Source organism: Trachurus japonicus, chromosome 20 (assembly GCF_045865225.1).
Source record: "Trachurus japonicus isolate A0001 chromosome 20, Traja_1.0".
Taxonomy (NCBI): Eukaryota; Metazoa; Chordata; class Actinopteri; order Carangiformes; family Carangidae; genus Trachurus; species Trachurus japonicus.
In genome coordinates this window covers 974,570-986,268 of record NC_140926.1, presented here as the reverse complement: position 1 = coordinate 986,268, position 11,699 = coordinate 974,570, and the positions used below count along the sequence as shown (strand labels likewise).

General features: G+C 42.3%; 1 protein-coding gene across 1 annotated transcript in view; it reads left to right on the top strand.

The window, feature by feature from the left end:
* Positions 1 to 910: 910 nt before the first annotated feature.
* The window catches only part of snx7 (sorting nexin 7), a 36,276-nt gene continuing 25,487 nt past the window's right edge, over positions 911 to 11,699 (top strand). The window contains exons 1-5 of the mRNA XM_085763475.1: positions 911 to 1,030; positions 5,038 to 5,253; positions 7,637 to 7,747; positions 9,223 to 9,381; positions 10,638 to 10,836. Coding sequence (XP_085619601.1) covers positions 941 to 1,030; positions 5,038 to 5,253; positions 7,637 to 7,747; positions 9,223 to 9,381; positions 10,638 to 10,836 — 775 coding nt within the window. The 5' untranslated portion in view covers positions 911 to 940. The remainder of the gene's footprint in view (positions 1,031 to 5,037; positions 5,254 to 7,636; positions 7,748 to 9,222; positions 9,382 to 10,637; positions 10,837 to 11,699) is intronic.

Sequence of the window (11,699 nt, the reverse complement as noted above, 5' to 3'; positions counted from 1 at the left end):
ATGTTCCCACATTTCTAACTTTTGTTGTCACTGAAAATTAGGCCCTATGTTCCCACAGCCCTTTGGTCCCACCATTGGTTGGGTTTAGGCAATGAAGAAAGGCAAGGCAAGGCAATTTTATTAGCTAGTATAGCCCGTTTTTACCACCAGTTTGTCTCAAAGGGCTTTACATCCCATCATAACAACATCCTCTGTCCTTAGACCCTCACATCCACTGAGGAAAAACTCCATGGAAAACCCTTTTAACAGGGAAAAATCGGAGAGTTGGTTAAGTTTAGTAAAAAGACCAGGTAGAGGCTAGACAGGCCAGATAGAGAGAGTCCAGATAAGTAGAGAGAGTCCAGATAGGTAGAGAGAGTCCAGTGGGAACATAGACACGCTCATCCAAGAGGCTTCATCAGTTCATGTAGCATCTGACCAGGCTGGGACTGGTCCAACTATCTGGTGTGGAGACTCACTATTTAACCTCTTGTGAACGCCCACACTAGAGGTTAAATAGTGAGTCTCCACACCAGATAGTTGGACCAGTCCCAGCCTGGTCAGATGCTACATGAACTGATGAAGCCTCTTGGATGAAGGTGAAACGTCTTCCTAGACAAATAACTAAGTCCAGTTGCTTTCGATTTAACCTCCTTTGAAATACTATGACCTGGACAAATGAGAATATGCACCGGCTCATAGACACGCTCCCATTTGGACGCTGTCAGGTAGGCTATTTGCAGGGTTTTATTTTGAAATCCCTGAGCGGAAGCGCTGCAGCTGCTGAGGCGCTGCAGCTCCGACTTCTCTTCTCTCGGCTCTGTCTGAAGTGAAGTTGTGCTGAAGTTTTTTTAGTCTCTCAGGTGTTTGTCTCTAGTCTCTGTCCCTCTGTCTCTGTCCTAGTCTCGGGTTTAGGGGTTAGGAGTTAGGGGGTTTGGACCTGTTCGGTTCGGACGCAGCGATGAGCGGAGCCGCGGTCCCGGTCCCGGCGGACTTCTCCGGCCACATGCTGGACCTGGACGAGGACGAGGACCTGGAGGTCTTCACCAAGGTACTGGACTACACACACACACACACACACGCACACACACACACACACACACACACACACACACACACACACACACACACACACACACACACACACACACACACACACACACACACACACACACACACACACACAGATAGAGACACAAAGTCAGACAGAACCACTGGTCTCTCTGCGACGTGGACATGACGTCACTCTGCGTAAAGTTGATGCAAAGTTCATGCAAAGTAAAGTTACTCTAGAGTTGTTGCTGTAAATTAACTTAGTGTAAAGTTGCAGTAAAGTTTCCCTGGTCTGTCTGTCTGTCTGTCTGTCTGTCTGTCTGTCTGTCTGTCTGTCTGTCTGTCTGTCTGTCACGCGGAGGAAGAAGGGAACCGTGTCCGGTGTCAGCTGATCTGATCCAGGTCCAGTTCTGTGACCATTTAATGTTTACACTGCAAAAACTCAAATATCTGTTACCAAGAATATTTGTCTTATTTCTAGTCAAAACTAATCTCATTCTACTTAAAATCAGACTCATCACATTAAAAGCAGCTTGTTTTTAGACACTTTTTACTTCTTTCAAGCAGATTTACACTTGAAATAAGTAGAAAAATCTGATAGTGGAGCAAGTTTTTTGTGTTTGTAATAAGAAAGAAAAACTTGCTCCACTATCTACTATGGTTTCAAGTGAAAATCTGCTTGAAAGAAGTAAAAAGTGTCTAAAACAAGCTGCTATTTAATGTGATGAGTCTTATTTTAGGTAGAATTAGATTTGTTTTGACTAGAAATAAGACAAATATTCTTGGTAAGATTTAGAGTTTTTGCAGTGTGGACCTTCCTTCCCTCAGCTATAAATGTTTAGGTTTTCCCTTTGTTCAGAGTCTTTTCTTTACCATCACCCGCTCGGGTAGAAACTGACCTTTCCTTGCAAGGAAATAAAAACGTAAAAAAGTTTTTCTTTCTTATTACAAGCACAAAAAACTTTCTTTCACTGGCAGATTTTTCTACTTATTTCAAGTGAAAATTAGTTTGAAACAAGTGAAAATGATCTAAAAACAAGTTAATTTTATGTGATGAGTGTCATTTTAAGTGGAGAGAGATTAGTTTTGACTAGAAATGAGACATTTTGACAAGAAATAAGACAAATATTCTTGGAAAGATTTAGAGTTTTTGCAGTGTAATGAAGAAAAACAAACTAGTAAAGTTACGGTAAATAAATTCAGTTAAAGACAAATGAACTGTGTTTAAATCAAACAACAACCAACATACAACTGATCCAGGGGAGTTGAAACTGTCAGTCTGACTCACCTGTAGCTACTCACCTGTACACACCTGTACAGACCTGTACTACCTGACTCCTCCTCAGGGTTAAAAGTGTTTTTTTTACAGTAAAAATATCCAGTTTATTGACAGTAGTGTAGGTAAATGACAGGTGAAGTCTGAGCTGCTGCTGCTGGGTTGATCTGGGTCCAGTCTAGTCTAGTTTAGTTTAGTTTATTTATTTGTTTCATTCATCGAAAAAAAGAAAAGAAAAGAACTCAAAAAACAATAATGCAACTCCTTGAGAGGGGCAGAAAGAAGTGAACTCATGTCGTCTAACCCTTTATTCAAGAAATCCTTTTACAAATTAGATAATAGGCCTATAGTTTGTATACAGTTGATTAATTGGGGTTGTCTTGGACATAATAAACTCATAAACTAAACTAAACTCTCATGTGGACGGCTCTACAGTCCAATTTAATACTGTAATATACGGTTAAAAGAGTTAAAAAGAGATTTAATCTATGGTTAAAGATTAATATTGATGTTTAAAAGATTAATACTGATTAATAGAGCTGCTTAAAAATATAAATAGTGCTTTATTAAAATAAAGAAGTGCAAAATTTTATGTTACAATCTAAGTTCATGAGAGGTAGGCTAATTGTCATGGTAAATATACTTACACTGTACTGTAAAAAGTGTACAGACTCATTTACGATGCTTTGAATGCTGTTTATCCTGCACTCAGGTGACAGGTGAGGCCAGAGTAAAGATGGCCGCCGGGTGTCTGTCAGCTGACCAGTAGAGCTGCTCTGTGATTGGTCGAAGTGTTTATCATGTTCACTTTGATCTGCTCTGATCGTTTACAGCTGAACTCCTTCAGTCTCAGTCTCAGTCTTTATTGAACAGGAGTTGTTAGTGTTTTATGTCTGTGTCACACACACACACACACACACACACACACACACACACACACACACACACACACATAGTGACAGTGACCGTGGCGACCGCGCTCCGGGGAGGAGCTGCTGACCTCAGCTGTTGTTACAGGAAGCAGAGCAGTGTGTTTGCATGAAGTGGATCATTTGACTGAAACGCACACACACACACACACACACACACACACACACACACACACACACACACACACACACACACACACACACACACACACACACACACACGTCACTGTGGCTGTAGTTTGACCAGTTTATCACCGGCTGTAAAGTAAAGTTACAGCTCTGCAGGTCTCTCTCTGTGTGTGTGTGTGTATTTCCTGCATTTAGAGTTGAGCTGTGTTTGAGTCCTCTGAGCCACCGTAGTCATGTGATGTCACCTGACCTGAGCAGCTGTGATGAGTGTTAACGGGTGTTTATGTTGAAGCCTGTTGAAAAATCGTGTGTGTAGAGTGTAGTTTGGGGCCGTGAGCAGCGTGGAAAGAGAAAAGTTTCACACCCATTATAATCTCAACATTTCTCCTTAAATGATCATGGTCATTGAACAGTGATTGATCAGAAACTATTTTACCAATCCAAATGTGGATTAAAACACCGATAGAGGAGACTTGTGTCTACATTTTAAGGTTTAAATGGAGTCTCTAGGTGGAAGTATGCAGGAGTAGTAGACGTTTGAAAAAGTCCAATAATTCCTCTTTTTAACTACTCTTTTTGGCTCGTCCCATTCACTTCAATGCAAAATTGAAGAGAGGAGGAGACTCTGAATCTCCCTTCTGATTGGCTGACTGTTTTCTAAAGTGATCCAATGAAAACAGAGCAGATTCAACCAAATCCTGCAAGTTGTTGGATGGATGGTAGTCTGGGGCCGTTGACTCGCTGTTTTGGTAGGAAACAGATCCAGGGCGAGAGAGACAGGCCTTTCCGTCAAAATAAAAGCACCGAGCTAATAAAATGCGGTAAAACTCTTTAATTTAAGGAATATAATTTACAAGAAAGTCCCCGAGCCATTAAGTTAACATTTTGCTTTTATTGTATTACAAGTTAATGTTTATTTTATAAGTTTTATGTTGGTGAACACTTTTATTTTGGTGAATTTGGTGATTTCGGTCTCCGCTACAGACGGGAACCAGAATGCAGACGAAATTCGAGGTAACGGACACCAGGCTCTTCGCTTGTCTGAAGAGCCTGGTGATGCGAGGCTAGATGGATGGTGTTGTCCAGGTGGTGAGGGGGCGGGGCTTAGTTGTGACATCACAAAGTGACAGGAAGTCCTGATGGCTGGTTTTAAGGCTGTGTAACTTTCTCTGTGGACTGAGGCTTTGATACTTTTAAGATACTCATCAAACACACACTCTGTGACACACACACACACACACACACACACACACACACACACACACACTCTCCACACACTGAGACTGAGACAGAGTCAGAGACCTGATGACTCCTGACGTCACTGTTTTATAGTGATATAATCGGGTTTTACGGTGATGTCATGTGGTCTGACAGTGATGTAATCTGGTTTTAGGGTGATGTCATGTGGTTTTACGGTGATGTCATGTGGTTTTACGGTGATGTCATGTGGTTTTAAAGTGATGTCATGTGGTTTTACGGTGATGTAATCTTGTTTTACAGTGATGTCATGTGGTTTTAGAATGATGTCACACAGTTTTATAGTGATATAATCTGGTTTTATAGTGATGTCATGTGGTTTTATAGTGATATAATCTGGTTTTACAGTGATGTCATGTGGTTTTACAGTGATGTCATGTGGTTTTAAAGTGATGTCATGTCTCTCTGGTCCAGAACACGTCTCTGTCGGACGGCGGCCCGGCGCCGACCTCGCCCAGCTCGCTGGTGAACCAGTACCGCCTGGAGGAGGAAGAGGAGGAGGAGGAGCAGGAGGAGGAAGAGGAAGAGCCGCACGACGCCGACACCAAAGACATCTTCGTCACCGTGGACAACCCCGAGAGCCACGTCACCGCCATCGAGACCTTCATCATGTACCGAGTCCTGACCAGGGTGAGAGCCGGACCAGAACCGGACCAGAACCGGACCAGAACCGGACCAGAACCGGACCAGAACCGGACCAGAACCGGACCAGGGGCCGGATTCACCAATATATTCTTAAGAAAGATCTTTAGAAATGTCTTAAGAAGAAAATTAAGAAGTTCATAAGAAAGTTCTTAAGTGCAATTCCTCAATATTTTCTTAAGAACTGTAATTTCTTACAAACCTCTTATTTTTCCTACTTAAAGCAGAAGTAAGCGATCCGGTGGTTTTGGCTAATGCTGCGTTCCAGGCAGGCTTTTGAAACCGTAAATTACAGCTTCAAGTCACGACTTACGACTTTGTAGCGTTTCAGGCAACCCACTCGTGTTTCTCCGACCTGTTTTACCTGTGAAAGTCACTATAACGGCCACTCGTAACTTCTGACCTGTGAACTCGTACCAGATCGAACTGGTACCACTTCGCAGGTCGGAAAAACACCAGTTACGAGTTGACTTGAACGCACCATAACAGTCCTCGTCCCTACGTCACCACATTCACGGCGTCCCTTGGCTGCACACACAGCCCTGCATGCCGTTCTCTCTCCTCATTGGATAAAAACTGTAGGATACGATAAATGTTTTCTCCTGGGCTCAGAGCAGAGCAGAGGGACTGACAGACCCGTGTTTCAGACCAAACACTCTATAGAAGTGATTGCTGTCGGAAGATACAACTATTTAAGACTTATATTAACACAAATATATCACTTACTTCTGCTTTAAGAACTTTTTAAAATAAGTCATAGCATTGTATGCACCATCAAACAGCATAGCAGGTCGAGTCTGGAGTTTTGTTTGTTGCAGTTTATAAACCAAACATTGTAACTGGGCCCCGCCCCCTCCTCTGGAGCTAAGCTACGTAGCCTCCTGCCCCAGACAGCAGCCGTTGTCATGACAACAAAGGACAGGAAATACAGTCTGAGTGAAGCTCTGGAGCCGTGGGCCGATAGCCGACCGTCACCGACACCAGGAGCCTCCAGTGTTGTGTTGTTATGTCTTTGTGGTTAGGGTGAGCTGGGAAGACGGTGTTAGCGGCTGGATGCTAACCGCTACCGCTAGCCGAAGTTAGCATCGAGCTAGCTCACTACTTGGCCCTAATACTTGTTACCAGTGGAGGTTTTAGTTGTCGGTGACGGTGGGGAATCGGTCCGCGGCTCCAGCGCTTCACTCAGACTGTATTTCTTTTTCTTTGTTGTCATGACGACTGCTGCTGCTGAGAGAGAGAGACGTGCTAGCTGCTAGCACTCGTTAGCATTTACATTAACATTTATTGTTGGGCACAAAACTATGACCTAGCTACTAGTCTTGTCTAAAATCTGTTGAAAAAGGTGATTTTAGAGGCTCACCGTAGGAATTTAAGACAGGTCAAGGTTGTCTTAAAGTTAAGAAAAAAGTAAAGAACAACAAACAAATTTGAGAACTTTGATTTCAAGAATATCATTTGTTCTTAAGTTTTTTTCTTAAGAAGAAAGTTGAGAAAATACTTAAGAACTTTTTTGTAGAATATGACTTCTTCTCATTTTTCTTCTTAAGACTGAAGTTAAGAAAAAAATAGTCTCGCTGGCCAGACCCTCCTCCAGAGAAGAAGGTCTGGCTGCTCCGCCTATGATTCTGTGATCGGAGAAAAAAACGCTCCGGCCGTTTGGAATTCTTTCAACCAGTTACAATCGTTGTGATCGGCGCCGTAGCAACGGTGCGCTTGCAAAATATTGCCGGTTGGAAACTGGATTTGGGACCGCGGTTTAACGACGGTCGGCAACCGCTGACAGATACTCTGCAAAAACTCCAAATCTTACCATGAATATTTCTCCTATTTCTAGTCAAAATGTCATTTCTGCCTCATATTATACCTCAAATAAGACTCATCACATTAAAAGCAGCTTGTTTTTAGACACTTTTTACTTCTTTCAAGCAGATTTTCACTTGAAATAAGTAGAAAAATCTGATATTGGAGCAAGTTTTTCTTTCTTATTACAAGCACAAAAAACTTGCTTTCACTGGCAGATTTTTCTACTTATTTCAAGTTCATTTTTAGGTGGTGAGTGGAAAGAGATTACTTTTGACTAGAAATTAGACTTTTTGACAAGAAATAAGACATATTCTTGGAAGGATTTCGAGTTTTTGCAGTGTATTTATTCTTTTGTTCAGTTCAAGACACGGATGTATAATAGATCCATGGTTCGGTTCCTGTTGTTTGTTGATGTTTCCCAGGCTAATCGCAGCAACGCATTTCCGTCAGGCCAGACTAAGAAAAAAATGACACTTAAGAAGATTTTTTTTCTTAAGAAGGTTTTGTGAATCTGGCCCCAGCTGAGCCGGTTCTGTTCTGACCCTCCTCTCTCTCTGTCTCTCTGCAGACCACCAGGAGCGAGTTCGATTCCAGCGAGTACGAGGTTCGCCGCCGCTACCAGGACTTCCTGTGGCTGAGGAGCCGTCTGGAGGAAAACCACCCCACACTCATCGTCCACGTAGGTCACAGAGCTGGGCCACGCAGGGTTAACTTAAAGGGATAGTTCAACATTTAGTCAAACTGCCCCATTGCCATAATCCCTATAGTCATAGCAGTAGGTTCGTTACCTTTAATTGTCGGTGCAAGCTGTTTTTAGAACGGCGGAGCAGAGCCGTGCCCGTGAGCTGCTCAGAGCTACGCTACAGAGGCTCATTATGGGATTTCTTGGTTTCCCCTCCATCAAACTCATCAAATACACAATCCAACAACTCCACAACGCTCTGGTGGACAAGTTGTGAGCTGCACATTCACCACACTATGAGATAATAACACAACGTTACCACACAGAGTTGTTTTAGAGGGAAATTCATGCAAAACCGCTGATGCACGTTGCCTTCAGGGACAGTTTTTCATCAGCAGTCTCTGTATTTCCCTCTAAAACAACTCTGTGTGGTAACGTTGTGTTATTATCTCATAGCGTGGTGAATGTGCAGCTCACAACTTGTCCACCAGAGCGTTGTGGAGTTGTTGGATTGTGTATTTGATGAGTTTGATGAGTTAGAAACCAAGAAATCCCATAATGAGCCTCCGTAGCGTAGCTCTGAGCAGCTCACGGCTCTGCTCCGCCGTTCTAAAAACAGCTTGCACCGACAATTAAAGGTAACGAACCTACTGCTATGACTATAGGGATTATGGCAATGGGACAATTTGGTAAAATGTTGAACTATCCCTTTTCCTCTGTGTCAGCGTTCCTGTGGTTCACTCACTTTCTGCTCAGCGGAAACTCTGACCACTAATTATTATTATTGTCTGAGGGAATCTGATCCTCGCTGCTGCTGCTGTTGCCGCTGGCGACGGCACCTCTGACATCACAGCTCTGTCTTTCTGCTTGGTGCAGGTTTTCCACTTTTTAACTTTTCATTAGAACATCTGTTATATAAATATAAACATAAAGGACACACTGCAAAAACTCAAAGTCTTACCAAGAATATTTGTCTTATTTCTAGTCAAAATGTCATTTCTAGTCAAAACGAATCTCATTCTACTTAAAAAGCAGCTTGTTTTTAGACACTTTTTACTTCTTTCAAGCAGATTTTCACTTGAAATAAGTAGAACAATCTGGTAGTGGAGCAAGTTTTTCTTTCAAACACAAAAAACTTACTTCCACTGGCAGATTTTTCTGAAAATTAGTTTGAAACAAGTGAAAATGATCTAAAAACAAGTTAATTTTTAGGTGATGAGTCTTATTTTAAGTGAAAAGAGATTAGTTTTGACTAGAAATGAGACATTTCGACAAGAAATAAGACAAATATTCTTGGAAAAATGTAGATTTTTTGCAGTGCAGAAAGACAGGAGGACGTGTGGTTTAGTGATCAGAGGTGAAGTGGTGCAGTGAAACACATTTTCAATAAAAAAAAAGAAGGTTCAAGTTCAAGTGTTTAAAACAAAGTTGTGGCATTTTATTTTGTGTGTGTGTGTTTTTTCCCGTTCCAGCCGCTGCCGGAGAAGTTTGTGATGAAGGGAATGGTGGAACGCTTCAATGACGACTTCATCGAGACCCGGAGGAGAGCGCTGCACCGCTTCCTCAACAAGATCTCTGACCATCCCATCCTGTCCTGCAGCGAACACTTCAGAGTCTTCCTCACCGCTCAGGTCTCACACACACACACACACTGCAGAAATAATAACTGGTATCATTCACGATCGTGGGGAAATAGAGAGTGGGGGTAGGAGTTAATACGTTTTTACTACTTTTCAAACATGTTTAACTTTATTTTATTTATTAGTATTCTTTAGTAAAATGAGTTTTTTTCTCTTTCCACACTCCTCCCAGACACAATTTACACTCTTCACACATATTTTTTTCCAAATTTGTAGACAAACTTGTTCTGTTTCTCACCATGTGCTCAGAATATCAGAGAGACTAACAGAATTTACAGAATAAGCCTCTGAGTGCGGCCACGTCTGTCTCTGCTCCTCATTGACTCCAATACAAAGATTTTCTGAGAGAAGCAGAATGGACCCCTGTTTTAAAATCGCAAGTGTCTCCAAAATATTTACTGTAGAAACACCAAAATCACACCAAATCGTTCAGGAAGTCCTTACAGCGATGATGGTCTGTGTTTTGTTCTGATAGGAGTTACCGTTTTGTCACAGTAAGCCTAAATGTGAGACCAGTGCAGAGGCAGAAAATGGCTCTTTTTCTCCACGTTTCTCTCTGCCTCAGCCTGGGGGGCCCCTATCGTCATTGGCAACCACCTCAAGTTGCCGTGGTAACCTCTTATTCTCAGGCCAGAGCTCGTTAACTTCATAAACAATCCACCTGGAGCTCGTTAACATGTTTATAAACACACACACACACCAGGGTTTCCACTACCAGTTAGCATTAGCACCACTGGACTGGTCAAGGCTGACCTGTCGTCTCTCAGCAGCATCACGCAGCCTCGTTAAAACCTGATTAAAGGGACAACGAGGAGTTTTGGAAAAGCGAAGTGTTTCCACACTACATTTATGAGCCTCTGCACCGTGAAATTCTTTGACCGGCGCAAGACAGACTCATGTTTTCATTCATCAAGAATTAAAGTCAGAGGTTGGAAGACGATCACATACCGTCGTAGTTCCCACCATAAACGGAGATTCATACGGCGGCGTTATTCTCATGACTCGCCACGAAACCGAAAGTAAAGAAACGCTGGTCGGCTCGCCCAGCATTTCCACCACCACTAATAATAACAAAATAACCATAGAGACAAAACCATAGATTTATCTAAAATGGACCATTAACAAGTGGTAACGTAGATTCATCCACATTCATATCAGACTTTTTTATAACCAAATAGAAACTCCTCGTTGTCCCTTTAATTAACCGTGTGTGTGTGTGTGTGTGTGTGTGTGTGTGTGTGGTGCAGGACCTGGCGTCCCACAGGAAGCAGGGTCCAGGTTTCCTGAGCAGGATGGGGGAGACGGTTCGGGCCGTGGCCAACTCGGTCAGAGGCCTGAGGAGCCGACCGGAGGAGTTCAGCTCCATGCAGGACTACGTGGACGAGTTCAGCAACAAGGTCACGTCTGTGGACAAGGTCACGCAGAGGATCATCAAGGAGCAGAGAGGTGCTGCTCTTACTCTTCTTTCTGCTTCTTCTTTTCATGGGGGGCAAGCAAGCATGTTAAAGGATAATTTCCGTTTTTTACAATCTGGACCTTATTTCTAGCATGAAATACGATCACTTTATATTATATTTGTCTTATTTCAAGTCAAAACAAATCTCATTCTACTTAAAATAAGACTCATCACATAAAAAGCAGCTTGTTTTTAGACACTTTTTACTTCTTTCAAGCAGATTTTCACTTGAAATAAGTAGAAAAATCTGATAGTGGAGCAAGTTTTTCTTTCTTATTACAAGCACAAAAAACTTGCTTCCACTGGCAGATTTTTCTGAAAATTAGTTTGAAACAAGTGAAAATGATCTAAAAACAAGTTAATTTTTAGGTGATGAGTCTTATTTTAAGTGGAAAGAGATTAGTTTGACTAGAAATGAGACATTTTGACAAGAAGGAAGACAAATATTCTTGGAAAGATTTTGAGTTTTTGCAGTACAGAAAGACAGGAGGACGTGTGGTTTAGTGATCAGAGGTGAAGTGGTGCAGTGAAACATATTTACAATAAAAAAAAAAGAAGGTTACGGTTAAGTTAAGGTCACTTACTCCCCCAGGTAACTTTGGTGTCATTACAAGTCGTTCCGACGAAATTAGATGCAGCCAAGAGCCTCTAAATAACACATTATCTGCAGAGAAACTCCTTCATTTCACCAATATTTAGTTCTGATAGGCTAGTGCTATTCCCCTCTGAGTCCGGGGTTAGCTGTTATCAACATCCGGGGTCTGTAGGTTGACCTACTGACCTCTGACCTGGATGATGTCATCTCCGACAGCTGCCCGGTGCGGCTTGTTGCTAGCGCTAATGCTAATGCTCA